The sequence below is a fragment of the Dendronephthya gigantea genome, unplaced genomic scaffold (assembly GCF_004324835.1).
Source record: "Dendronephthya gigantea isolate DGI-Jeju-01 unplaced genomic scaffold, DenGig_1.0 000005F, whole genome shotgun sequence".
Classification (NCBI taxonomy): domain Eukaryota; kingdom Metazoa; phylum Cnidaria; class Anthozoa; order Malacalcyonacea; family Nephtheidae; genus Dendronephthya; species Dendronephthya gigantea.
Genome location: NW_021163015.1, coordinates 2810419 through 2837209, shown reverse-complemented (window position 1 = coordinate 2837209; position 26791 = coordinate 2810419). Strand labels below are relative to the sequence as shown.

The 26791-nt window shown below is 36.6% G+C and overlaps 4 protein-coding genes across 6 annotated transcripts; 2 read left to right on the top strand and 2 right to left on the bottom strand.

Annotated features, from left to right (window-relative positions):
• Positions 1-121: 121 nt before the first annotated feature.
• LOC114515906 (DNA topoisomerase 2-binding protein 1-A-like) lies at positions 122-7626 on the top strand. The gene is given in 15 exon segments (XM_028535224.1): positions 122-1637; positions 1759-1932; positions 2241-2363; positions 2366-2433; positions 2646-2829; positions 2954-3349; positions 3626-4308; positions 4697-4888; positions 5197-5472; positions 5549-5680; positions 5825-5977; positions 6118-6470; positions 6550-6736; positions 6921-7095; positions 7248-7626. Coding segments are annotated over 15 exon segments (4704 nt in total). The 5' UTR covers positions 122-256; the 3' UTR covers positions 7475-7626.
• A 39-nt stretch (positions 7627-7665) lies between these two features.
• LOC114516297 (histamine H2 receptor-like) lies at positions 7666-9412 on the bottom strand. Its single transcript, XM_028535730.1, has one exon. It carries the CDS (start codon positions 9015-9017, stop codon positions 8043-8045), a length of 975 nt encoding a protein of 324 aa, XP_028391531.1. The 5' UTR covers positions 9018-9412; the 3' UTR covers positions 7666-8042.
• LOC114516296 (type I inositol 1,4,5-trisphosphate 5-phosphatase-like) lies at positions 9265-14777 on the top strand. Its single transcript, XM_028535728.1, has 19 exons — positions 9265-9300; positions 9974-10616; positions 10718-10759; positions 10966-11069; positions 11196-11283; positions 11480-11543; positions 11851-11885; positions 12218-12289; positions 12413-12465; positions 12662-12725; positions 12866-12921; positions 13081-13156; positions 13265-13360; positions 13438-13583; positions 13677-13730; positions 13842-13899; positions 14024-14083; positions 14274-14331; positions 14616-14777. The coding sequence occupies exons 2-19, from the start codon at positions 10545-10547 to the stop codon at positions 14663-14665; spliced, it is 1248 nt and encodes a 415-aa protein (XP_028391529.1). The 5' UTR covers positions 9265-9300; positions 9974-10544; the 3' UTR covers positions 14666-14777.
• A 3848-nt stretch (positions 14778-18625) lies between these two features.
• LOC114516022 (glycerol-3-phosphate acyltransferase 1, mitochondrial-like) lies at positions 18626-25282 on the bottom strand. Of its 3 annotated transcripts, none has more exons than XM_028535368.1 (28): positions 24884-25282; positions 24387-24527; positions 24218-24288; positions 23986-24096; positions 23753-23829; positions 23570-23675; positions 23202-23298; positions 22998-23087; positions 22903-22924; positions 22743-22770; positions 22562-22655; positions 22387-22435; positions 22131-22211; positions 21903-21952; positions 21712-21744; positions 21511-21624; positions 21263-21413; positions 21066-21136; positions 20880-20947; positions 20650-20803; positions 20506-20539; positions 20184-20269; positions 19939-19998; positions 19746-19823; positions 19560-19673; positions 19262-19376; positions 19036-19104; positions 18626-18876 (listed from the first exon to the last, which is right to left on the bottom strand). In XM_028535368.1, the coding sequence occupies exons 1-28, from the start codon at positions 25088-25090 to the stop codon at positions 18719-18721; spliced, it is 2529 nt and encodes an 842-aa protein (XP_028391169.1). In that variant the 5' UTR covers positions 25091-25282; the 3' UTR covers positions 18626-18718. The 3 variants fall into 3 exon arrangements, with proteins under 3 accessions (XP_028391169.1, XP_028391170.1, XP_028391171.1); XM_028535369.1 differs by having other exon boundaries at positions 18626-18802; XM_028535370.1 differs by lacking the exons at positions 23570-23675; positions 23986-24096; positions 24218-24288; positions 24387-24527; positions 24884-25282 and having other exon boundaries at positions 23753-23831.
• Positions 25283-26791: the final 1509 nt, after the last annotated feature.

Here is a 26791-nt window from a genome sequence, read left to right as displayed (position 1 = left end):
TATAAACATCAAAATTGAATTCTTAGCAATTCTTATCACAGTCCAGTAGATTTACAGATCCATTTCAAATTAATTCCCTATCCAACCCTGATTGAACCTCTCAATCCCTCTGGTAGATCACTCCAGCTTACCTTTGGAGTTCAGTGGGGCGGCCAGATTTAAGTATGTTGTTTTCCGAATATTTGCTGTAATATAAAAGTTTCGGCGTTTTTTCGTTTTTTTTTCGGATTTCGTATCTTATTTTCATAACAAAACAATGTCAAGCAATGAAACAACTTTGCACTTCATAAAAATAGGGGAATTCAGTGGAAAGTATTTGAAGCAAGCTTTTGAAAGTGCCAAATCGAAGAAGCTCGATGTGGAACTTGTGTCAGGAAGGAAGCTTTTGGAACAAGGTGTAGATGAGGACAGAATAACATTTGTAACCGATGAATTCACTGGAGATGTTTTTGAGTTGCTGTTGGCGCATAAAAAAAGGATTTTCGGGCCTATGTGTGTGCTGCAGTGTGTGGAAAACGAGATTCCTCTGCCAAATCCTAACCATCCGGTTTACTGTCTTGCTATGACTGGGGCAATTGTTTGCTGCACTAATATTGAGAATTCATTGAGAAAAAGGTTTAAAACGATCATCGAGTTCATGAACGGGGCTTATGCAAAAGATTTCACAACTCAGGTGACCCATTTGGTTGCTGGTGAAGTTGGCAGTGCCAAGTATGCGATTGCTGCAAAACATCAGAAACCTATTGTGTTACCATCTTGGATTAATGAGGCATGGAAGAAAGTAGGTAACGACTACCAGGTTGATGCCACAGATTCAAAATTTGTCGATGAACATCGTTGTCCAATTTTAAAAGGATGTTCAATTTGTGTCAGCGGATTAAATGCAAGGAGAAAAGAGGAAGTGAAAAGGTTAGTCGAGGAACATGGTGGAAATTATTTGGCTGAACTTCGTCAAAGTGAGTCAACACATTTGCTGATTGAAAAACCGACAGGTCAGAAGTATCAGTTTGCATTACGCTGGAGTGTATATTGTATTCTGCCTGATTGGTTGCATGATTGTATCAAAACTGGATATTGGCTTGAGGAAACGGCATATAAGTTGAAGTCAGGTAAAGATGTAAACAAAGATGTAAACACCACAAGCAATGTAGAAGATGGTTTGACGACTGTTAATGCCACTGTAAATAGCACAGTTTCTAATAGAGATATCTCGAGAAAAGCAGAGATGGCAGCCAGACAAAGCGCTGAGAGCTATGGAAACAAGGACATCTTAAACCAATCACTAACAAGAGTCCGAGCATCAGGCTTGAAACGTCTAAACAAATCTAGGCACAAAAGTAAGGATTCAACATGTGATTATGATGTGCCAATTCCTTCTGGGGAGCAGTTTCTGGATGGTTGCCAACTTTATCTGACTGGTTTTAATGAAGCTCAGATGGATTACCTGCAGAGAATCGTGAATGCTGGTGGGGCAACCAGGTTTAATCAGATCAATCCTAGTGTGACCCATATTGTTGTTGGTGATGAATCAATGCAAGAAATTGAAAAAATGGTAAACTCTGAGTTCGCACCTCATGTGGTGAAGGTACAGTGGTTGTTGGAGTCTTGTCGGCAAATCAAATGTCTTCCTGAGCAAGGTAAATATATGAAACAAATGAAAATACATTGCTTCATAGACTTAGAGGTTGGAATTGAGTTAAAATATAATAAATTTTTGCGATGGGGATTTTAAAATAGACCTTTTCAATTTTGCTTTAGAGTATTATTGCTTTGAATTAAATAACGAGGTTTTTGAAGAAGATCGAAAATCAAATCTAGAGTGTGATAACAAGAAATCAAATGCGCAACAAGAGATGGATGACAATTATGATAATGAAATTCTAAAACAATATTTAAATGTGATGCCAGTGGATGAACAATCAGTAGACAAAGGTAATACAGTTATTTAAAGGTACCCTTATAAAAGCTGTCGTAAATGTTTTACTTGTGTGAATGTTGTACAGATGTGAAAATGACAAATGTTTGCATCCAAGGTAATTGCAAATCTTGATAACAGGTCTGGCTTGCTCACATTCCAAAATATATTTACGTAACATATTTATGTCCAGATTTAACATTTTTTTGCTTATTTGAAAATAAAAGTTCATAAACCAGATAGGTCAAAAGATATGTGCTTTACAACTAAAATTTTATGTCTCAAATTTTTGCCAAATAATTGAGGTTTTCTGTTTCATTGACAGAACAAGTTGAGGTTGATGACGGGATCTTCGAAGGGCTGAAGATGCGTCTTGATGGTTTTAATGAAGAACAGGTAGTTCAACTGCAAGAAGAGATTGAAGAACATGGAGGGAATGTTATATTGAATGAGACATGGCAGATTTTCTAATTGTGCCTTTGAATTATGAATGTGAAAAAAAGAAAGCTAAGACAGTGGTAAGGAGCTTGGAAAGAATCAGGCTTAAATACATAAAAGATAAATTGGAAACACTGGCTACAAATATCCTCAAATTTAACTAGATGTAAGAGGGGCTATATAGATTTAAATATCAAGACATTTTCTTGTATACATATTTTCATAGGTAGTTGCTCATCATGGCCTGTTTGTAGTATATTGTGCATTCAATTTTTTTTTTACTTATTTTCAGGTGACATATTGTTGGTTGGAGCGTTGCATGGAAAGTGGTGAGATGCTCGAACCAAGCAGTGAGTTTCTCTTCAGCCCGTTTTCTCTGGATGATGATGTGTTGCCCTTGCAAGATTGTGTGATCTCTGTCAGTCAGTACGCTGATGTTAAGAGGGAACACTTGACGCAATTGATAGAGATTTTAGGTAGGTGTAATCAGATATTTAGATATTAAAGCCTATTCGTAAAATGGAAGGAATCCTTGCCAAATTGCAGATTTTGTGGAGGTTATAAGGTTTACTGATCGTAGGATTATACTTTTTCTGACAGGAGGTCATTTCCAGGAATGGTTTTCACGTACAGCCAAGGCAAACCTCCCAGCAAACACTCACCTTATTCTTGAAGAACCCCTAGGATTAAAGTATAAAGCTGCTGTAGAGTGGAGCATTCCTGCACTAAGCTCAGAGTGGTTGTACCAATGTGCACGTACAGGGGAAAAGGTCCCCGAAGCACCTTATCTCCTCGACCCTAAGAAACCTGCTGAGGTGAAACAGGATCACACAGGGATAGAAAAGGCTGGTAAAGGACATGAGGAACAGTCAAATGATATAAAAAGTGCGTTCACCAAGTTTACTGTTCCTGAAAGCAGAGATGGGGGAATGGTTAAAATTCATCAGGAGACTATTGACAAGTCAGAAGCACTTTTGTTGAAGCAGAAAGCAAAAGGTATGATTGTATGGAAGATATAATTACCTCTTTTTAAGGGATATGCAAGGCCAACTGCCTATAATTTGGGCCTCAAGCAATTAAGATGGAGATCTGGGTTAACACTATTCCCTTGTGGTATTTAATAGCTGGCCTGGACTCATTGCATGGGGGCCTGGGCATTGCCTGAATACCTGACAGGAGTAGTGATTGGTACTCTGCTCCTGGGGATATGACCCATGAAAATGAAAGAATGTGAAATCATATCTTGAATGCTCTCTGCTGACTCCTATTTAGATAAAGAAGTAACTTCCTCCAGCAAACAACCAATGTTATTGAATGTTCCTGCATTCTTTGGCAAACCTCAGCGTCCCTCATTTGACCTCACTGATGCCCTTGAATACCTTCAATCACCCTGTGCGTCCTCTGGTAGCAGCAGCGCCCACAGTCGCTTGAGTCGAGGCAGCAGAAACAGCTTTCTTATGGATGATTACATACAAGAACATTTACAAGCAGGCTTGAAGAATACTGGTAATCTACTAGAGGCTCGTAAGATCCAACACAAAGATACTGTTGATAAAGAGGGATCCACTGTTGATAAAGAAGGATTCACTGTTGATAAAGAGGGATTCACTGTTGATAAAGAAGGATTCACTATTGATAAAGAGGGATTTACTGTTGATAAAGAGAGATCCACTGTTGATAAAGAGAGATCCACTGTTGATAAAGAGGGATCCACTTTTGATAAAGAGAGATCCACTTTTGATAAAGAGGGATCCACTGTTGATAGAGGGGAAACTAATGTTGATAAAAATGATCACGAGGATGGGTCAAACGAATCTTCATTTCTTCGTGGTGTTGTGCTGTTCGTCTCCAAGAAATGCGCAAAGCAGTTCTCTGATATAAACGAAATGGCGACTTCTGCCGACGCGCAATGTAGGGACAATATGGACACGAATTGTTCGCATGTGATTCACGAGGTTAGTCTTTACCTGACTGTGGTTGTTCATTCTTGATGAACAGTCAGGGTATGTGAGGCGCTCTGAGTAATTCTCACTTCTTCTCCCCACTTCCCATGGTAATGTAAGGCGTGACCGTGACCCAAAAGAACCAAATATTGGGCTCGTCAGAGATTTCACTGAAAGGTCCACTCAAAATCGAGGCTGCAAATATTTGTAATGTTGTATAATTGCCCACCCATAAGTTTCGAAACATAACCAAACATTTGAGTTTGTCCCCCACTTGAATGGGCAGGAGACCCGCCAGTTTGAGTGCTTCTGTTCTAAGATATCGGTTCCCGGTTCTGCAGCCTCTTAGAATGAATGAAACAACATTAATTCACGTCTAGTCTTTACTCTACATTTTCAGGGTCGTCTTACAAAAGAACAGACAAGAATGAAGTCAAAAGGAGTGCATATTGTCTCACCTCACTGGCTTTATGATTGCATTGAACAAAAATGTCGTCTGGATGAAAGTTTGTACCCCCCGGGATATAATCCCAAGCTCGCGTTGTCTGTGGTTAAGACCAGAAGATCGACACGAAGCACTAAGTCTCTTGGGGTAAGTTTGAAGTGGAAGGCAGGGGGGGAATATAACTTATAACAAGAAGTTACAGTACGCCCGAGAGAGGAACTTTAAAAAATGAAGATTTACTCTAGATACCAATTGTGAGCTTGCTCATAATGTAGATCATTCATATTATGTGACAGTTCAGGCCCAATGTAGTGGTAACAAGACAAGCAGTTTTTTTGAATAACGGGCAATGAGCAATCTGTGTCTAATACATTCAACTGAAAAAACGTCTCGATATTTTCAACTAGATCCATTGTACATAAATAAAGTTCTATATTTTGTCTTTATTAATTCAGGACGAAACAATTGCTGTTCTCCCAGATGTCAAGCCGGATAAGTTACACGAAGTCTCGACCGAGTCTTTGAGTAAGAACGAGACCCGTGAAGAGTTAAAGGAACTGCCAGAGACAACATCGGAGATTCCAAACGATGAAGACATGGATGATTTCACGATGGATGAGTTGGAGGCCATAGCTGCGATGAGTCAGAGTTCAGCTCAAAGTGATTCTTTGAGAAATAGAGAAGAAATTAAACGGATACAAGCGATCATGGAGTCGATGGAATCGATGAAAGTAATGATCTGTCAAGAATTGATTAACACCGGTGGTTAGAAGGACTTGTAAACTATAATTTTGCTTTATTCTGTAGACAACCCGACGCCGCAGTAGCAGAATTCACCATTCTGGAAATTCCAGTCATTCTCGGAACTCATCTGAATCGAATGAAACGAAGAATTCTCGGAGACCTTCCTCTCGTCTGCGGTCCTTACGTTCAAGCAAGGTAGGAATGGTTTTTGTTTTTCCTTTTAGCATCTTCAACTTTCCTGGGAAGGGTTGTGTATTTCCTGGGCAGTGTAAGTCGCTGCTGATTGGTCAAAAATGTGTGGAAGTCCCTGCTGATTGGTCAAACATGTCTTCTATCCAGAATGAAAGCCAGGAAGATGATGAAGACGATGATCAGACGATTGCGGGCGAAATTACATACGACGATCCGAATAGCAGGCAGGAGAGACAGAAGATTATAGCTAAGCTGGAGGACATTAGTCCAAGCCTTAATCAAGAGCCCAGCAATGAAACGGTAACGAAAAATTTCACCTCGCAAATATCGCACCACAAGGAATAGAAAAGGACTAGCCACAAAGATAAGGCTATTCATATTATAAAATCAACTAAAAAACTATAAAATATCTTCATTTCATTTTATCGTTTCTTATATAGTTGAATCTGTCCACAAAACCAGATGGTTTTTCCTATAATAAACATCCAATAAAGAAGGAGTCCCTCTCCCCTAGTTCACCAATCCATTCCTCAACCCCAACTACAACTGCCCCACCTATTGCTTTGCACATCACGTCAAAATCGAATCTTCCTCAACCAATGAGCTTGCTGGACCCGCAAGAGGAGGTGGTAAAGGTTGAGAGAAAACCTCCACCAATGTTTACACTTTCAACGATGTCCCAGCAAGAAAAGGTTGATTATGGAGCTCTAATTGAAGATCTTGGTGGCGTGGTCTTCGATACCCAGTTCTTCAATCCTAAAAGTCGGCACACAATCGCTGGACAACTAAACAGGTTAGTTGAAATTCTTTCTTTAGCATTCAGAATATGCATTCTTGAAAGGGTTTTAATTTCTCGTTCTTTTTCGCGGCAGAAATGAGAAGTGTTTATCGTCCATCGCTGCTGGTAATTGGTTGTTACGGAAGTCGTACTTAGAGGAATGTCGTGTCACGGGCCGTTTTATTGACGAGGAACCTCACGAGTGGGGGGTTGAAATACCCGGAGAGCCTTTGACAAGTTTAGGCGTTGCTTCTCGTAGATGGAGGATAGACCTGAGCAAGGTATATGTTTCAACGTTTGTTGATTGAAATTTTAAGTATTCTGTTTTGAGTTTTACAAATACGATGTTTATAGTTCTTGATCTGTCCTATTGAAATATCACGAGCTATGACAGTCTATGATTTGTCCTAAGAATTACGAAATAACGTAAGGTATGACAGTGTATCCTGGTGCATTTTGTTGCAGAAATCTGAACGATATGGAAAGAAATTCGGTGCATTTCAAGACTGGAAAATACTTCTTTGTGTTGACAAAAATAAAGCTGGTTCCTTCACGAGAATGCTAGACGCTGGCGGGGCTAAAGTACTGGGAACTACACCACCGTTTCAGAATATTGGCGAAGCCACACATGCTTTTATCAGTAAGTCAGCGGATATTTACGAAAATATATTCAAACCCAGTTCAGCCTGTCACGGCTCTTAAAAAGCTTCATGCATGCAGCTAGACCTTTCCTGCACGAAAATACGCTATGAAAGTCATCTTTGCTACAACTATATGTATCCTTTTTTACAGGTCCTGGTGCCTCTTTGGTAAATAACGTGGATTTTGGGCGTCTTCAGCAAGCTGGTATTCAAGTTCTCAAGACTGAGTACATCGTTGATTATCTAACTGCCGGAAACAGCTCTCCAGACACATCGAAATATTTGTATAGATCTTCGTCAAGCATGTCTTCTAGGAAACGCAAAGAGCGGGACTCGAGTTTCCCAGAAACTCCTGGGAAAAAGAAACGGGCGAATTAGAGTATCTATTTTTTATGGATTGTTTATTAAAAGGAATCGATTTATAACAATAATAGTCAAAACTTCTCAATCAAAGTTCGCTTTCCTACAGTTTTTGATAAAGGAAACCCATTCAAAAAATTTAACAGCATTTTTTAAACCGTATAAAACAAATGAAATGTTGTATAATAGTTCAACTATGTTGAAAGTTATTAAATTATTTCTTAAAGAAGTCCAATTTATTATCTTTAATTCAATTGTTACACAATTATGCCATAATTATCGGTTAAAATTTCATTGAAATATACATGCATGGCTACTCAAATATATCAGTATGATTCTAAAGGTGAAATCACAGTAACTACATTAATTCAAATCATACTGAACGATATTCACTTTGTCTTAAAGTTATTGGTTTGGTAGGAAGTCAACGGAATTCGACTCTTCTTTTAGGAAGTGAAATTGCTTGCAACATTTCATCTTTAAAACTGTTTCTGTTCATTTTACCACTTTTCATTCAATATTAAATGCAGTAAAACATCCAGTTGCCTTGAATGCAACCTATATTCCTGCTCCACTGTGCCTTAAGTCACGTCATCATTTCAAACGGTGTCACAATGTTCGTATTATTGTATTTCTTACCAACTCCATGCGACCTTTTAAACCACTGAAACGGCATTAAAATCCTGAAGAACTCTTCTCGCATATCGTTGTTAAAATGAACTAACACGAGTGGTGCTAGACCTGCAAAACTGTACGTTATCACTTCAGTCAGCACATCGAAAGCTCTGGCGCTGTTCACAGTCATAGCGCTGTCGTCAATGATGAGATATATGCATCTTGGAGACCACATTAAAACGTAAAGCAGTATCACCAATATCACTACTCGAGACCAACGAACTTCGGCGGGAAAATCAAGCGGGACTCTGTTGTACTCAGTGAAACGCGAATCAACGATGCCTATTGATTGAGCATGCTTTGCAGACAACTTGGTGATTTGGAAGTGCAGGACAAACATCAAAATAAGAGGAATCACTTCAACAGTCAAGAGAAGATAAACGTAGCTCTCTTTACGTAAAATATTGAAGTTACACGTGAACAACTTTAGACCACTGCCTGTATGGTACAGCGACATGAATGCCACAAATATTGCAAAGCACCACACGGCAAGTAGTATGAGCAGAGTTTTATTGTGGGTTAACTTAGCGCGGTATTTGCCAGGCTTTGAAATCGCGATGTATCGGTCAAAACTCACAGAGACTAAGGTGAGTATGGACGCTACACACCACAATAGGGTCGAAGTTAGGTACGCTTCGCACAGCGTGGTTTCCTCACTCAACACTTCCTCGTTCTCGTTCCAAATTCTCGCAATGCGTAAAGGGATAATGGTTGTGGCCGGAATGAAGTTAGCCACGATCAAACTGATCGAATGCAGGTGCGTTACTTTTCGGAGACGTTTGTTCCGCCAGATAGCCAGGAGTAAAACAAAGTTCCCAAAAAGGGTGAACAACATTAGGACGACTAGTAGCACTGTGTTGAGTTCTGAAACGCCGTGTCTGCCCATGGTACACGACGGTTTATCTACAGCTATTAAGAAGTCTGTTGTAGTAATTAGCCAACGAGTCTCTTCAATAAAGATCCTTGTAAATGATATGGTTCCGGATTTAAAGAGACGTTTATACGTTTTAATCAGTGTGCATCACACCACAGGTGAAGCTTGTTAAATTAGCAAGGATACCAGTAATTCTCTTGTCTGTCAGAATTCACTTTGAAGATGAAGTATTGCACCAAAGGCCACGTCTTTACAGCCAAACCTTTCTTCAAATGACGCATCCAACAGACTCAATGTAAGTTCAGAATACCAAAGTCTTAATCTTCTTAATCGTGTTTGTAACGATATTCCTTAATGATACACATCCAAACGAAATGAAATTTGAATGATAGTAAAAGTACAGTATATTCGACGACGCCAAACATTGAACAGAAATATGCGGTAACCATAGATACCTGTCAACAGTTCTCACGTTTCAAAAGATATTTAATCCGGGGCGATTAGCGGTTAGCGCTGTTTGATAGTTCATTAAAAAGCAAGTTAATTGCCTTCAAAAGATCTCGTCTTTGTTTCAATAATTAATATTTCACATTGACATGTTGTTCCTGGAATATTTTCCGATGTAACTGGCCACCATTTGTAATTTGAGCAAAGAGATTTGAGCCGATATCATATGCATGCAGAAGAATGGATTTGTAAGGCAGGAAGAAAATAAATATTGGTTATCCTAATGTAGAAGAGTAAGAAGACGTTTGGTCCTATGGTTGATGCGCAAATTATTTGACTGAATGGCAATTTGGTTACGCTGAAGCAGCGCTAACCATGGTTTTGAATTATGACTGTTCACATCTTCAGACTGTTCACATCTTCAGGGCAACTGATCAATATAAGCTGAGAAAACAAGGGGCTCATTACCATTTTGAAGTGGTGGTTTCGAAAGTCCTTATCACGAAGTTCCTGTTTTTCAGAAATTCATTCCTATGAGGGGGTAAATAAAGCACCTGCAATTGAAAACAACGAGAACGTGAAGGAAAAGTTCCTTCGTCACAGGAAGTCACATACAAGGAACTACGTGAAACGGAATTCTTAAAATTCTTACACACGACTTTGGAGCGCAAATTTTTCTGTTCAGTGTTACGTTTTTCCTGTTAATGAAAGAGCAATGGGAAAGAAAAGATTTTTAAGGAAGGAGACGCTCATAATAGACGTGTTTTTTCTCATCTCTGATGTCACACGAGCCTACAACATCTACGCGTGGCGGCCACGAAATTGGCGAATATTATGTCACCCGAACAACCGGAACTAGCTTCTAGTTTCCTGCTTTGTGCGCGGTCAAGGACGTAGTAAACAAAGCGATCAGAATGACCAATATTGCATCAGGGAACTCTGTCCGTACAAAAGATGACATTTCACGGTTATTTTGCCGCTAATAACAACTGCAAAATCGTTCATCTGTGGGCCCCAAATGGTGTCCATACACAAAAAGAACTGTGAAGTCTTATTCCCATCAGGAAACCGCGAAAGCCTTCGTGTTTTGCCATGGAGGATAGTAATTCTGTCAAAGTCCCGATACTGTTAGTGACGGCTAATGTTGGCTCTCTGTTCGAGGACGTACGTATTTATTTATACTGTGGTGTTACAGTATTCTACCTTTTGTTTCGTTGCCAAAAGTAGCCACGATTATATAATATTGATTATCATGTATGTCTTAGGTGAAAAGCCTTTTGCCGGGATGGGTTCGGGAAATGCAGCAAGTGAGTTTATAAATATACTTACGAATTACTGAATTGTTTGCTTTCCTATAAATTTTATCTTCGAAACAAATGCATCACTAATTGCTTTTGAAGCGCACTTGGTTTAAAAGCATTCTGAAAGTAGCAAATACGAGCTACGTTTTTGTTCTAATTGTTGTTCGAATGCTTTATTGGAAAGTGAACTTGCTCTTTTTTCTTTCCAAAAGAAAATCGCTGCACTCGACCACCCAAAGTTCATCGCATTTCATTTTCAAGAGATCGGGGGTAAATTGCCTCAAGCGGCCTTGGACAGTGTACATCAAATCACAAAGTAAGAATGCGAACGATTTTATAATTGTCCTTGTCGCAATCTTTTTCTTTATCTATTATTTTACCTGCGTGAATTTATTCCGCTTAATTGGACAACATAATTTTTGCTATTCTCGTCCTCTTCCAGCCAACTCTTGTGCAGCCAGATCTTGTCAGAGTACAGTACAGTCGTTGGATACTTCGATCAGGACTACAAAAACGATGAAAAGTTTACGGTGAGTGTGTTTTGCTTATTTTCTTTGTGAAATAAGGAGGATGTATGAAGCAGCTGTTTACTTATGTTTTCCATGATTGTTTTCATTTAAAATTCTGCAGTGAACCCATCCCACTCATATTATACCCAGCACAGTATGTCGGATTCATTTCAATGATTTAATCGTCGGTATTCTTGTTATCTGCCTACTTTTTTAGGCGCTTGGAGCACTATTCCTTGTTCATAAATCTCTGAGGAATATTGCTATTTGGAATTATTCAGGTATATATGGTTATATCTGAAGTGTGATAATTACTAATCCATTTCTATTAGTATTTGAATTTTTCTTGCAAGTAAACACTTTGGGGGAAAAACAAAATATGGTTTACAATTTGGATGCAAGCATAGGCACGAAAGAAAGCATTAGCTTGACTGAATCCTTCTTTGATTTTTCAAAACTACCCTTGAATTCTCTCATGAATGCCAACTTGTTGTCCATGCAATATATTTTAAAATCACAAATGATTTAAAATATAGAATCACATATGATTTAAAATCAGGTGTATTAATCCTTTTTTGATTCTTCTAGATTGCCGGTTTGAAAAATTGAAGCAAGGATTGCAGGTGGGTAACCTACAAAAGCTTTATTTTTTTTACATTAGAAATGTTTCTTGATCATCAAATGTTCTTCTTAGCGACCAGCTAAAAATATGAAATACATGTTTTGCATCTTTCATGGATGCATGCTAAAATCCTGGGTAAATTAAATCACAACTTGGCATCATCTGAAGAGACAACAGTACATTTGCCAGGCATTCGATCCATTTATTCATAATTAATTAAAACAATATTTAGTGTCAGAAAAACACCTCATATTCAGAAATGTTATTTGATTATTGGAGTGGTGTTTATTTTGCCAATCTGTGGTGCTCCAAACTAATATTCATTCACTTTAGATACATACATCTAACCTGGATGCTTTGGAAACTATTGACAAATTAAAATATCCCAAAAGATTTTTTCCTCAGGTATTGTATAATATTTATATGCTATTTAAACAGTTTAATTTGTTGATAGGTTAAAAATGCATTCTCTATAGTATTTTTGTCTCAATTACAAGTAACAATTAACAGCTAAATCTATTTTTGTAGATGAAATGGTCAAGAAAGGGATATTTAAAAACAAAATGGAGGATATCTGGAACGTATGTTTTTTTGATGAAATTATCTTTTGATGTCAGGAAATGGTTATTTCAAAGGGACTGGTGCAATTTCGCATGACAAGGGGTTGATCCCAGCTTGACCACTCACTCATGAACCCATCTCATATCTCTGCTCCCATCTCATATCTACAAACCTCTTAGCAATACATGAAGATGATTTATCTTGTTTCTAATATAGGATCGTGAACCTGATTAATATTCACCTCTTTCATGACCCATCAAATTTGGTTTCCATGGAGTCGGTAAGTCATCGTTTTTGCTTCTGGATAATTTCAAGTTACCCCTCGCCAACAAACAGGGTGTGTTGAGACATTAGACAATATTTGATCTGAAAAAATAGTGTGTGATCCTTGTGAATTTACTTTTACATTCTATATTGCAGAGTCCTTCTGTGTATGCAAAAAACAGACAGAATGCCTTTGAATATGTATTGCAAGGGTGAGTATTCTTTTACAATTTGTCTCCAGAGCAGAACTTAAAAATCTTGAAAAAAACAAGTTTTAAATTGCTAGAATTCTGCTACATGTAATCTACAAGCAAAAGCACTCATTTGTTGGTCACAAACAGTAGTTTTCTTACACATGCTCTCAATTTCAGTCTTGGCAAAGACCACAGTCCAGCTTTTATTTTTGGTGACTTTAACTTTCGACTGGATCAATGCAAATTTTTAAAGGTAAAAGTTTTTCCAATGCATGAAATATTCCCAGAAGATTCTGACCCACTTGCCACTCTAAACATTAACTGAGTAAATCATCTCTTTGTGGTTTCCAATATTTTACAGATGATATCCAAACACTGTTCTGTAAAAACAACATATACGGATGGAAATGAAGAACTTTCAAAACTTGTTGTCGTTGAAAAAAAACATCCAGAAAAGGTATACTCAAAATATTCAAAGTTGTCACTTTAGCTGCAATACAGTACAATCATGTGCTACTTTTATTTCTTCTAAAGGTTCGTCTGGTTGTTGAGCCCTCAAAGTTTTTTTTACACTTTCAACAAGTTTTGGACAACAATGCTTCAAAACTTCGAAAATTCGACAAAGAAGTTCAAACGTTTAGGAGATGGCTATATGAGTTTCCCATCGAGTTTCCTCCATCGTAAGTACAAACAATTTTTATTTCTAGATTATTCCCTTCTCAACTCAATTGTCTCATCATTTCAATGCATTGTTGATTTTATATTATCCATAGGTATCCGTTTAAAGAGGATGCTGAGATCACAAAACCCTTGTATTTGGAAAAAAGGTATAGTATTTTTTGTTTTATAACATAGTACTAATAGTATTGTTGGGACAAAATCAGACATTAATAAAAAAAATTGAATTAAACATATGCCCTGTGTGATTTTTTGACAAGGTGTCCCTCTTGGTGTGACAGAGTTTTATTGACACATAATTGCAAAGAAATAATTTTGGTAAGTGTTGGCCGTTTGAGCCAATTCTTGCTTGAACTTTCTTCAATTCTTGTTATAAAACAGGGCGATGATGAAGTGCAGTGTTGATGTAGCATTTATTAACGAAGGATATATAATTTCACAGGAAAAACATTTAGCAAAATATGACTTGGATGGTCTGAACACGTGTATGGGAGACCACAAGGTATTATTATTATTACGTTTTTATTTGTTTCAAAATCTCCGTAGTTGCATGACAAAGGCGTGATGAAATAATATGTTTCCATACATAATTTGTGTTGTTTTATAAAAGCGCGATTCATTTCACTTGACTAACAACAGACCCTAGCCTTGAGTTTATTTTGGAAATTCTGAAACCATTATTTTTTTTTCAGCCGGTTTCATTGTATTTAGTCGTTGCTGGCAACGAAGACTCTTCGGTAGACCCTGTTGGTAGGTGTTTTAAATTATCCTAAAGTACTTTCGATATTTTTTACCGGTGTTTCAAAGGTTGAAAACAGTTTTCTTTTGAAAAAGCATTCAGTTAAAAATTCAGAGTTTCTGCTAGAGTCAAATGGTCTAATTTATTGAAATTTTACAATGATCGTGATTGCCAAGACTGGGCGCTGCCCCCACCTATTTTTTCCCTTATTAACTCAACTTAGGAAGACTGGAGACGAAAAAAAAATGTTCTCTGCATGACGTCATACAATCACGAGGACTGCTATTTTTTTTAGACGTGGTCGATCCCGGAGTCCCCATTTTGATGCTGGAGACATCGGTATAATATAATCGATTAGTTTTCTAAATATAACATATTTAATTTGAAATTACCTGTATATATTTATATATTGTCTCAATTTGAACATTATTGAGTTGCTTTTTTGAGACTTGAAATATAAAATTTAAAATTGCAACTGTGGATATTCAACGACGTATATTGCTTTCAAAATATCGCATATCAAATAACATCGGGTCTGTACTCAAAAACCCCAAAATTCCTACAAAATAGACTGGGAAAGGCATATTTTTCAATCGTACCATAATCGGTGATAAATTTCTATTTTAGAGCATTTTGAGACACTTTTTGAAAAGTTGAAAAAGTCGTCAAAATTGACGAAAATGGTTAAGCTTACCCCTTACCATTTTGGTCAATTTTGACGACTTTTTGAACTTTTCAAAAACTGTTTTAAAATGCTAAAAATGAATTCCTAAGACTAATATCTTTCATTTTAGAGCATTTTGAGACACTTTTTGAAAAGTTGAAAAAGTCGTCAGAATTGACCAAAATGGTAAGGCTTACCCCTTACCATTTTGGTCAATTTTGACGACTTTTTGAACTTTTCAAGAACTGTTTTAAAATGCTAAAAATGAATTCCTAAGACTAATATCTTTCATTTTAGAGCATTTTGAGACACTTTTTGAAGAGTTGAAAAAGTCGTCAAAATTGACCAAAATGGTAAGGCTTACCCCTTACCATTTTGGTCAATTTTGAAGACTTTTTGAACTGTTCAAAAACTGTCTTAAAATGCTAAAAATGGCTTCCTAAGACTAATACCTCTCATCTTAGAGCATATTTGGTTGGTTTTTGGAACATTGAGAAATCGGTAATTTTGCGTTCAAGTTTTAAAATGTATTATTTTTGTTAAGTATCAACACACTACGGCGGCCTAGTGGTTAAGGCTACCGCCCTACCAGGTTATGAGCGTAGGCTCGAATCCTGCCAGGGAAAGTGCAATTTTTCCCACCTAAGTTGCTATTTAATTTAAAATTCTGGGAATAGGATTAAATAAATAAAGAACAAGAGCTTTTGATATATAAATGTTGCTGTGGCCCAGTGGTTAAGGCTACGGCTACCAGGTTATAAACCTAGGTTCGAACCCGACGTGGGAAAGGTTCGATTTTTCCCACCAAAATTATTCTTTAATTTAAACTTCATCGAAAAGAATCAGGTCAAATAGAGAACAATAGCTTTCGACAAATGACCCGGTAGTGTAGTGGTTCAGACGTTCGTCTCTCAATCCGAGGACTAACGTTTCAACTCCTGGCAATGCAACAAAATTAGCCTGAAAAATTTCGGTGTGATTTGGAATGTTTAAAACAGTTAAAAGACTCCTCGGCCTTTGCAAAAGACCGTAAATTGAAAAAAATTTGAAATATAAAAACCAAAAAAAATTATCGCCTTCAAAAGTACCTGGAAATTGAAAAAAAAGCGCAAGTAAAAAAGTTTTAAAAACACATGTCTTCTAAAAACCCTGAAAATGAAGTAAGTCAGACGGAAAAAAATTAACAATTTCCCGCTTTTAAAAAACTCATGTTTACTTACCTTAATTTTTTTTCACGAAAATTTGACAGGGTGATTTTCTCGAGCGTGAAAAAATTTAATTTTTTTCACTTTTTTGAAATTCTCTTAGATTTTTTTTTGACGAATAAGTATTTTGTCTTGGGCTACCTGTGTCTGTCTTGGGCGACCTGTGTCTGGCTTGACACAGGTAGCCCAAGACATAATACTTCTTCTTAAAAAAAATCTCGGAGAATTTCAAAAAAGTGAAAAAACCTTTTTGAAGAAGAAGTATTATGTCTTGGGCTACCTGTGTCAAGCCAGACACAGGTAGCCCAAGACAAAATACTTATTCGTCAAAAAAAATCTAAGAGAATTTCAAAAAAGTGAAAAAAATTAAATTTTTTCACGCTCGAGAAAATCACCCTGTCAAATTTTCGTGAAAAAAAATTAAGGTAAGTAAACATGAGTTTTTTAAAAGCGGGAAATTGTTAATTTTTTTCCGTCTGACTTACTTCATTTTCAGGGTTTTTAGAAGACATGTGTTTTTAAAACTTTTTTACTTGCGCTTTTTTTTCAATTTCCAGGTACTTTTGAAGGCGATAATTTTTTTTGGTTTTTATATTTCAAATTTTTTTCAATTTACGGTCTTTTGCAAAGGCCGAGAAGTCTTTTAACTGTTTTAAACATTCCAAATCACACCGAAATTTTTCAGGCTAATTTTGTTGCATTGCCAGGAGTTGAAACGTTAGTCCTCGGATTGAGAGACGAACGTCTGAACCACTACACTACCGGGTCATTTGTCGAAAGCTATTGTTCTCTATTTGACCTAATTCTTTTCGATGAAGTTTAAATTAAAGAATAATTTTGGTGGGAAAAATCGAACCTTTCCCACGTCGGGTTCGAACCTAGGTTTATAACCTAGTAGCCGTAGCCTTAACCACTGGGCCACAGCAACATTTATATATCAAAAGCTCTTGTTCTTTATTTATTTAATCCTATTCCCAGAATTTTAAATTAAATAGCAACTTAGGTGGGAAAAATTGCACTTTCCCTGGCAGGATTCGAGCCTACGCTCATAACCTGGTAGGGCGGTAGCCTTAACCACTAGGCCACCGTAGTGTGTTGATACTTAACAAAAATACATTTTAAAACTTGAACGCAAAATTACCGATTTCTCAATGTTCCAAAAACCAACCAAATATGCTCTAAGATGAGAGGTATTAGTCTTAGGAAGCCATTTTTAGCATTTTAAGACAGTTTTTGAACAGTTCAAAAAGTCTTCAAAATTGACCAAAATGGTAAGGGGTAAGCCTTACCATTTTGGTCAATTTTGACGACTTTTTCAACTCTTAAAAAGTGTCTCAAAATGCTCTAAAATGAAAGATATTAGTCTTAGGAATTCATTTTTAGCATTTTAAAACAGTTCTTGAAAAGTTCAAAAAGTCGTCAAAATTGACCAAAATGGTAAGGCGTAAGCCTTACCATTTTGGTCAATTTTGACGACTTTTTCAACTGTTCAAAAAGTGTCTCAAAATGCTCAAAAATGAAAGATATTAGTCTTAGGAATTCATTTTTAGCATTTTAAAACAGTTTTTGAAAAGTTCAAAAAGTCATCAAAATTGACCAAAATGGTAAGGGGTAAGCCTTACCATTTATTCACATTATTAGTACTAGGGAAATTTACAATAATCAATCATGCATTAAAATTAAGTATAATAGTTCTACAGACTATTTACAAAAACAACTTAACTAGACTACTCGCTAATGTTGGAGTTCCATTCCGACAACGTAATGTCGTTAGTTGATGTGATGGACGCAGTCCTCCAACTTCGACTGCCACGAACACACACCACGCGAGCTCTAAGCAAAGCAAAGGCGATCTTTCGTCGTAACCAGCTAACCACCATAGATGGAGAATGATTCTTCTTGTCATTAAAGCCTTACCATTTTGGTCAATTTTGACGACTTTTTCAACTTTTCAAAAAGTGTCTCAAAATGCTCTAAAATGAAAGATATTAGTCTTAGGAATTCATTTTTAGCATTTTAAAACAGTTCTTGAAAAGTTCAAAAAGTCGTCAAAATTGACCAAAATGGTAAGTGGTATTATTATTATTATTATTATTATAATAATAATAATACCACTTACCATTTTGGTCAATTTTGGTCAATTTTGACGACTTTTTGAACTTTTCAAGAACTGTTTTAAAATGCTCTAAAATGAAAGATATTAGTCTTAGGAAATCATTTTTAGCATTTTAAAACAGTTTTTGAAAAGTTCAAAAAGTCGTCAAAATTGACCAAAATGGTAAGGCTTACCCCTTACCATTTTGGTCAATTCTGACGACTTTTTCAACTTTTCAAAAAGTGTCTCAAAATGCTCTAAAATGAAAGATATTAGTCTTAGGAATTCATTTTTAGCATTTTAAAACAGTTCTTGAAAAGTTGAAAAAGTCGTCAAAATTGACCAAAATGGTAAGTGGGAAGCCTTATAAGTATAAGTATTTCACTTACAACTTTCATTGAAGACATATATTAATAATAATAATATAATAATTATTATGTCTTGAACCTATTCAAATGAGTTTTTAGGTCCAGAATGGTTTTTTTTGTAGTGATCGACACGTCCTGACCAGACGTTTCCTGTTCTAGATGAGAAAAGTATTTCTTAAAAACTGATAAAGCGTTCTTTATGGAGACAAAACTACAGCTCTCCCCTATAAGAAAAAGTAATATCTGTTAAGAAATAATCTTTATGCAAATTCCTTAGCAGAGGTAGACTGCTATTTCCATATATTCGTAAACACAACGGGCAATAAAAATACGGACTCTAAGGTACAACTGGGGTTTCAAGCTAAACAACTTCTTGAACCTACCAAAAAGGAGAGTCCCAGCTTTAAAACGGGCCACAGCAGAAGCTTGGGTCGAATTCACCGACTCATTTTCTAAATGAGAAAGAAAAAAAACCCGACTGATGCAAATCCTTGATCTTTCCCATGTACACAGTATCATAATTGTAATATGTTTTGGCCATTAGTTGTAGCGTGATGTCACTAAAGTTTGTCTAAATTGAAGAGTTTAGCAAATACCTGAAATACGTACCATTTGGTTGCACTGAAAGAAAACTAGAAGCACAAAACCAGTAGCTTTCAATAACAGGAGAAAGAATATTCCGCAAAAATCTAAGCTTTCGTATAGCCTCTTCCGAAGCATTTACCTGAAAAAAATTTAGAAACAAATTCTTATCACATGAAATTTAATGATTTAATAATGTTATTAACATCTCTACTGAATGATAAAAATGCGTTTCATATTTCGAGTTTTTACATGCTACGTTTACTCGTTGTGAAAAATTACCCAACCCAAACAATCCTTAAAATGCGAATGATACATCACGGACCCTGTACTCTTGATCAATTATTTCATCTTCCTCACTCTCTGAATTGTCAGACCACGCTGTAGACACCGCCAGCCGATTGGCCCATTTCTTATCACGTGACTTTGCGCTAATATCCTGGATAAGATAGAAAGAACATTATAAGAGGAAATAGTTTAAAATATCACCAAAACAACGAAGAACACGAACCTCGCAAACGTTCAACACATCAGCTGCGATAAACTTCTCAATGGCATCGACAATCGCCTCCTCCATAGTCACACAAGGCTGAAAGTATATTATGTACCTTTTAAACTATTTAAAGGATTACAACATCGTCTTCGTTTCCTTGTAGTCAGTATTTAAGACATTTATGCTGCTCTCTTAGTATACTGCCACTTACATTGCAAAATATGAATTCCTTGCGAAGTACGTGACACAAGTCCAAAGCGGTATCAAGCAGCTAAGAGATTATTTTGGAAACACATAGAAATCAATATTCAAGGATATGGTAAGAAACGCCATTCCTCACAGTATACAAAATTTACCCATTTTTTTTCAGGCCAAATAAAAAGCCTTTTGCTAGTAGTATGAAAAGAACACTTGGAAACGGATTTTATACATAAAAACATATCTTTTGCCATTCACCTGTCGTCTTGACACCGTTGTTGTTGCATACACCAACTCCGAAAGAGACAAGTTTTCATCCTCCAGTAAAGTGACAATGGAACATGCTAGGAAAAAGTTCAACAGGATACAAAATGATATAATTCATAAAACTTAAAAAATATGGAAAAAATAGTATTTGCCGCTATTTTAAAGGACAACAGCAAAGCTGACTCTGTAATTCTTAATTGTTTTCGTTAGACTGGAATTCTCTACTTAGGCAAAACTTTTCAATTTGTAAAAACTTCAATGACATCACGCTACGAATAACGAAACTCTGCATTAGTATACTTAGATTACCTACCCACAATAGATTCAAGCAGAAATACAGATACCACCTATACGATAAACGAAACAAAAACATGTTCAGTAAGGATTGAGATTTAGGCATTTTTCTTCTCATTTTTCAATAACTTGTCAAGGGATACTTCATGTACAAGCGGCTAACCTGATTGCTGTAATAGGAGAGCTCTAAGACAGCTGGTAACAAGATATTCGGTTTGATAACACACGATTTTGAATCCCAGGATACAAGATCGCTTCCTAAAAGCTTGACTGAGTATAAGATGACGTCTTCATTACAACCGCTGAAACCATAGTCCCTGAGATTATATAAATGTGCAAAAATGGTGAGAAATGAGCTGATTTCACTAGAAAGACCTTACAGCTAGGATTCACCTTTTGTGCATAAGAATGTCCTTCTTCAGCATCTCAAAAGCCTTTGCAAATTCTTTCAAGTTAACCCCCTCAAGAAGTTGAAATTATAAGAATATTTTCATTTTTTGAACATGTAAAACTTCAAATTTTTCAAGGCTGAATGAGCATTGAATTATATCAAATTTCACTTGAGTGAGAATAATATACCTTCCGAAATTTTGTCAACAACAGAAACGCGACCATGTTTGTTCCCATAATCGTGGAACTTTCAACACATTCTGCATGTAAACAATTAAGAATTAAAAACCTAACTTAAAAAGATTTCTTGTGGATATACAGATACTGTATACACATGTTTGTTAGTGAAACTGTTGTTCTACCCTTGATAGATCATTGGATCTTACCATGGATAACATGATTGGCAATTCCCTTTGTCAGCGCTGTTGAAGGGCCGTTCAAAGTTTCATAAAAGATGCTTTGTTGATTTGAACATGAGGATGTTGTTTCCATGAAAGTTTGCCACGACAGTGAACTTTCTGAGCTCCGAAGCATTTCCTGCAAAAAGCAACTAGCATTTGAATACATGGCTTGCATGCACTGTCTGTCATGTTCTACAATCGCTTGCAAACCATCTGCAGTAAGAAATCATTACCACAAGGGAAAATGGCATCCCAAAATCGACACGAACTTGTCCAAAATAACTTCGGCAGATTCTCAAAGCATTTTTCACTGTCCGCAGAAAGGATTCTGGCCGCTTTGGTTCTCCCTGTTTTTAAAAGAAAATTAGTTTAAAGTCCGCTCCAAGGTCGCCTTTGAAAAAAGGTAATCTTGAAAACACCGAATCAAATCTTACCATAAGTTCGCCTGTATAACCAGCTTCAAGGATCTGCATAAAAAATGAAGTCAGATCACTTGTTGGTAGACTAAATGGCTGGTTTTACCACTTTTTTGGCGGCGAGCGTAATTCTTTTACCAAATTAAATCGATTCCTGCCGGAGTTTGACCGATAGTTCGCACATTTTCATCTAATATTATCTAACTTACCTGTTCATAGGAGATATTGACGGGTACAATCAATACATCAGATACGCGACCTGGTAGAAGATTGAGGAATTAACTATGGTTGAACACATAACATGTAGAATTAAATGAATTCGGACCTATCAATAGGGTAAGGATTAAATTGATTACTATCACTATTCAAAAACAGAGGAGGGGTTTTGAGAGTAGATCTACAAAATGGAGTAGGCAGCTGCCTCAGCTTGTTATTACCTTCATTTACGGCTGAAATGACCGATGATAGAACTCCGATTTTCGGCGGGTAATTTTTGCCTGACCTTGATCTTGTTCCTTCTGGAAAAAAGATGATAAAATATCAGGTCAAAGGATTAAGGTACGTTTGCTTTTGTATATAACCAAGGAAGAAAGACACGTACGTCTTATGTACCATACACAAATTACAGGCTTTTTGAGGAATACTGGATGCTATAGCCAATAGGCAAGTGTAATTACAATATATTGTACCCACCAAGAAATATTTCGAGATTATTGCCAGAGATCAAGATTTGAGCAATATACTAAAAAGAGAATTGTGGGTTGTAAGAAGTCTTGGGTGAGACTGACACATATAATGTTCAGAAAACTACTGTTAATCACAATGGTATTGAGAGGTTGACTTGGTGAACACATACAGTATCACACACCTCTTTCATGATGGCACTGTACAGTTCATTTTGAGGAGTTTGATCATCAAGCTTCCTTCGGATAAAGAATGCCCCCATGTTCCTCATCAACCAACTATAGAAAAGAAAAACATCGTCATTGTTCACCACAATTATGTTCACAATGTCGTAAAATATGTGGCTTTTGAAACATTTTTCTTACCTAAACAATGGAATATCTGTCAGATTATCTAAAATGATTGATGATGATGAGAAAAATTGGTGAGCAATTTATGTGATAAATCAGTAGAGAATCCAGCAATCCAGAACAATCCTTAATGGACTTGTAACAAACATATATAATATTAAAGATCATCACATACCTCCAGCAGCAATGTAAGGAACCTATAAAAATATTGAAGTTATGTATCCAATTTTCACTTGCATTTGCAAAACCACAACATGCATGCAGCCATACCTTGAGACCATGCCAGTTCAACACAAAAGAGATCAACAAATAATCTACATGACTTTTGTGCAATGGTAGATACACCAAAGGGATGTTCCTCTGAAAACATTTGAAACATTTGTTTTAGATTATCCTAGAGCGATGAAGTTTTGTAAAAACATTGAACATTAGTCAAAATTATAGTTGCCCTTGAGGTTGAATAATATACTGTACCTTTGATGCTTCTTTAAGCATTGTAATTTGTCCTTGATGAATCTGGATGCTGGACAGAACTTTGCCAAAAAACTTGAACAGAAACCATGATACAATCCTAGTAAAGTGAATTCTCTTATTAACTGGCAGCACATTTGTACTGGCATTATAAACAGAGTAAAATACTGGTTAAAGTAGGGCACATCTGGGTTCATTGCAAGCTAATGGGTTAAGCTCAATGAATTAATATATAAGCACATCGATATACAAGATTTTTATTTTATGTAGCCTTATTGCAACTGATATATTATTGATAATCAAGATTGAATGAAGCGAAGAGAAGATTCTTTATTAATGTGTTCATAGATCACTAAAGCTCCAAATTTTACCTAACTAAACTTCTTTTGATTGAGCCACTCATAGCCTTGATGATATTGTGTGCTTCTGCCTTAAGCTGTTTTGATGTCATGGCTGGATTTGTTATTTCTTTCTCGGCTATACAAACAGATTTAAGTCTACATCGAATGATACTATCATTTAGTCATAGAGATGTTAATTGTCCTCAATTGTACCTGAAGAGCCAGCATTTTTGGGGCTTTCGTCAGCATTTTGGTCAGATGCAGCCAGTCGATGTATGGTTGAAGAAACACTACATAATATTAGTCAAAATACAATACAAATACATGCTGATTTCTACTATCTGGACACTTTTAAGCTTTGATGAGGACTTTTTAGGTAGCTAATCTTCAGGAAAGGCTTTAAAAAATTAAATAAATGTACATTGTACAGCAGACATACATCTCACCTTGGAGAATTAACTACAGTGTTTTGAACATCCTTCAGTTTCTTGTACTTTACACTTGGCAAGTTTGCAACATAGAGAATGTCACTAAAAGCAGTCCTGAAGAAATTCTTTCTATAAATTAATGAAAAAATATCTTGTATTGTACTGTACTATACTTATAATGCCATTCATTTATTAACTTAATTTACTACAAAAATAGATCAGACTCAAGGTATGGAATAAAAGTACATACCTACAAAAAACACTCAAATCAAGTAGGTTCCTCAAAGGGCTGTTTTTGATGCCTTCTTTGGAAAACACAATCTAGTTATCACAACAAAAAAAAACGATAATGATGTCTTTTCTCATCTTTCTAAGCCATTTTTTGCAGGCGCTGAATGTAAAACACTGCTTGCAATTACCCGAATACTTTTTTGAGAGCATTTAGAACACCCTGTGCCAAGAAATGGTCGTGATGTGCGATGGTTATCCTCGACTGCAAGTGGTGGTATCAGCTGAAATTTTCGTTCAATGTGTTCCAACATTATGCGACTATTTAAGTCCTAAAAAAAGATGAGTAATTCGGCTTCATTAACATATTTGTTTGCCTGAAAGCACATATATATTAAATACATTGGTTAGATTCAAAAGACAAGTGAGACCCACTCCCCCACCTATTTAAAGACTACCCTAAAAACCCACCAACCCATACTCCACCCTTCCCATCATCATCTACATGCACACCATTGAATACACCCCATCTCACTCGCTCCTTGATGTCCGTGGACAAATTTTAATATTGAAAAGGCATTTATAATGAAAGCTCTCTCGTAGTATTAATTTAGTGCCTCGAATAGTTTAGTTTTAACCATAAATGGTCTTTACTTATATAAACTAAAAACGTATTGATATTTCTTACATATGCATCATATTCCTGGCGCTTTTTCCTGTTTGGTCGTCGCCTGGGTAATGCAGAAGCATCAAATCTTTGCTGCCAGGCTGCTCGTCCGGTTGACGAGTCCTGTTTTCCTCCGGCCTTCACGGGGGCATTCAGCCGTCTTTCTTCGCCTTTTTTCTCCCACTTTTTGAATACATCTTCTAAGGAATTCATATTCGAAGCTTTCATCCCACGTTTGTAAACCTACGTCGCTCTTTAAAGACGGATTTCACACTAGCTTTGAAAACACGTGTGAATGTACTCCGCCATCTTTGTTTTGGACTTCTGGCTTCTGATTGGTCGACATTGAAGGGCTTTAAATTCGAATTAAAAGTGGCACCTTGCTGTTTCCAAGACAATGAAACACCAAATAAAGTGCTCCAAAGTGGACCTATTGCTCTTTTTTTACACCATTTTTTACAATCCGATGCATTATGGTCTATGAGCGACAGACGCTATGACTACTGTGCAAAAAGATACAAGCTTTGTGTTCTTGATCACACAAGTTTCATACTGTACTAAACTGGCTGATGGTCGATTTTTCACAAGGAAACAATTAGAATTAATTTCTCAATTTCGTTTGAGTGATCGGTTGAATTTAAGCTACAGATATTCGAAATATACGACAAACTCATCATGAATGTTTAATTCTACTTTACGGGTGACAATTCAAATTTCAGTCTTGTTAAACCGGACACTGCAGGCTATAATCTTTTTCAATCATAAATTACGACTCCTAAATACCTTTTTATCACATGCAATATTTGCTTAATAAAAGGATAATGTTGATGTGATCAAATATGCTTGAGTACATGTCACTGAACTAAGAAATGATTAGCCGTATTCAAATTTAGAAAGTAATGAGATTTGAGATTTAAAACACTCTCTGTGTCGCCGGCAAAAAAGCAAACCCTTTCCTTCACAATAAACACACGATAGAAATAAAAAAAAACGAAAAAACAATAATTCGTTTTGTATCTAAAATACAAATTGAACGTTACTGACGGCTTTTGTTAATTCAATATGCATTTTCATATTTACATCTTAAGTGGGAACACAAAGACGTTACTCGTTGTACTAAAAGATCTCAACGCCGCCCGTCCGTTATAACTAATCTCTATACATACAAAGACTTTTGTTTCCCCATTCTATTCAGTTCCGCTTATCGTGGCATGAGCCAGTTTCGACAATGAAACAGTTTCTTTTCATACAAAAGTATATACTTTTACAAAATATCTGTGCGCCATGCATGGATTCCATGGACACACGTTGCTTCTATGATTAAATATATAAAACCTCAGTATAGTTTAGTATTTTGTGAGACTTCACTTTAAACTTTAGTCTGATTATTTTGGCCAATTCACCAATGGCTATCGTACGAATACGAACGTTTTCAAAACAACACGGCCGTTTAGATGCCAGCGAAATGGCGAACCGTTGCGTTTTTCGCGAGTAACCATATAACCTAGTAGGCAAACTGTTCTTCACGTTCTACGATGCCCGTGTTCCCCAACACCCGTCAGGGCAGCAAGAGAGTTTCTGTTGCTATCGATAGAAACTGACGAGTCAGGTCTAGGCAATGAACCAAAATCGACTGGTATGCCATAATCAACGTCTGAAATCCTCGGATCCGCTAGGGCACGATTTGAAAAACCCCCATCACCGTCCCACGAAAGTTCGTTGAAGATGATATCGTGTATTGCAGGCGTTGTTGGTTCATTCGTCTTCGTGGCACTGCGTGTTTTAAAAGGCTTCCTCGCGCCGAGCGCAGACCTTTGCGTTGAAAGACGTGGTGTAGCCTGCCTTGTCGGTTTACGACGACGAGAATAACAAGCGAAACATGCGATGAGAAAAACAACTAGGATCAAACCACAAGCACTTCCGACTATG

Coding starts and splice junctions, on each gene's coding strand:
- LOC114516297 (XM_028535730.1), bottom strand. CDS start 9,017: ATGGGCAGACACGGCGTTTCAGAACTCAACACAGTGCTACTAGTCGTC.
- LOC114516296 (XM_028535728.1), top strand. CDS start 10,545: ATGGAGGATAGTAATTCTGTCAAAGTCCCGATACTGTTAGTGACGGCT. Junction 10,760..10,965: donor GGGTTCGGGAAATGCAGCAA/GTGAGTTTATAA, acceptor TCTTTCCAAAAG/AAAATCGCTGCACTCGACCA. Junction 13,157..13,264: donor ATCAATGCAAATTTTTAAAG/GTAAAAGTTTTT, acceptor AATATTTTACAG/ATGATATCCAAACACTGTTC.
- LOC114516022 (XM_028535368.1), bottom strand. CDS start 25,090: ATGAAAGCTTCGAATATGAATTCCTTAGAAGATGTATTCAAAAAGTGG. Junction 24,289..24,386: donor GCTCTCAAAAAAGTATTCGG/GTAATTGCAAGC, acceptor TGTGATAACTAG/ATTGTGTTTTCCAAAGAAGG. Junction 22,925..22,997: donor TGAACTGGCATGGTCTCAAG/GTATGGCTGCAT, acceptor ATATTTTTATAG/GTTCCTTACATTGCTGCTGG.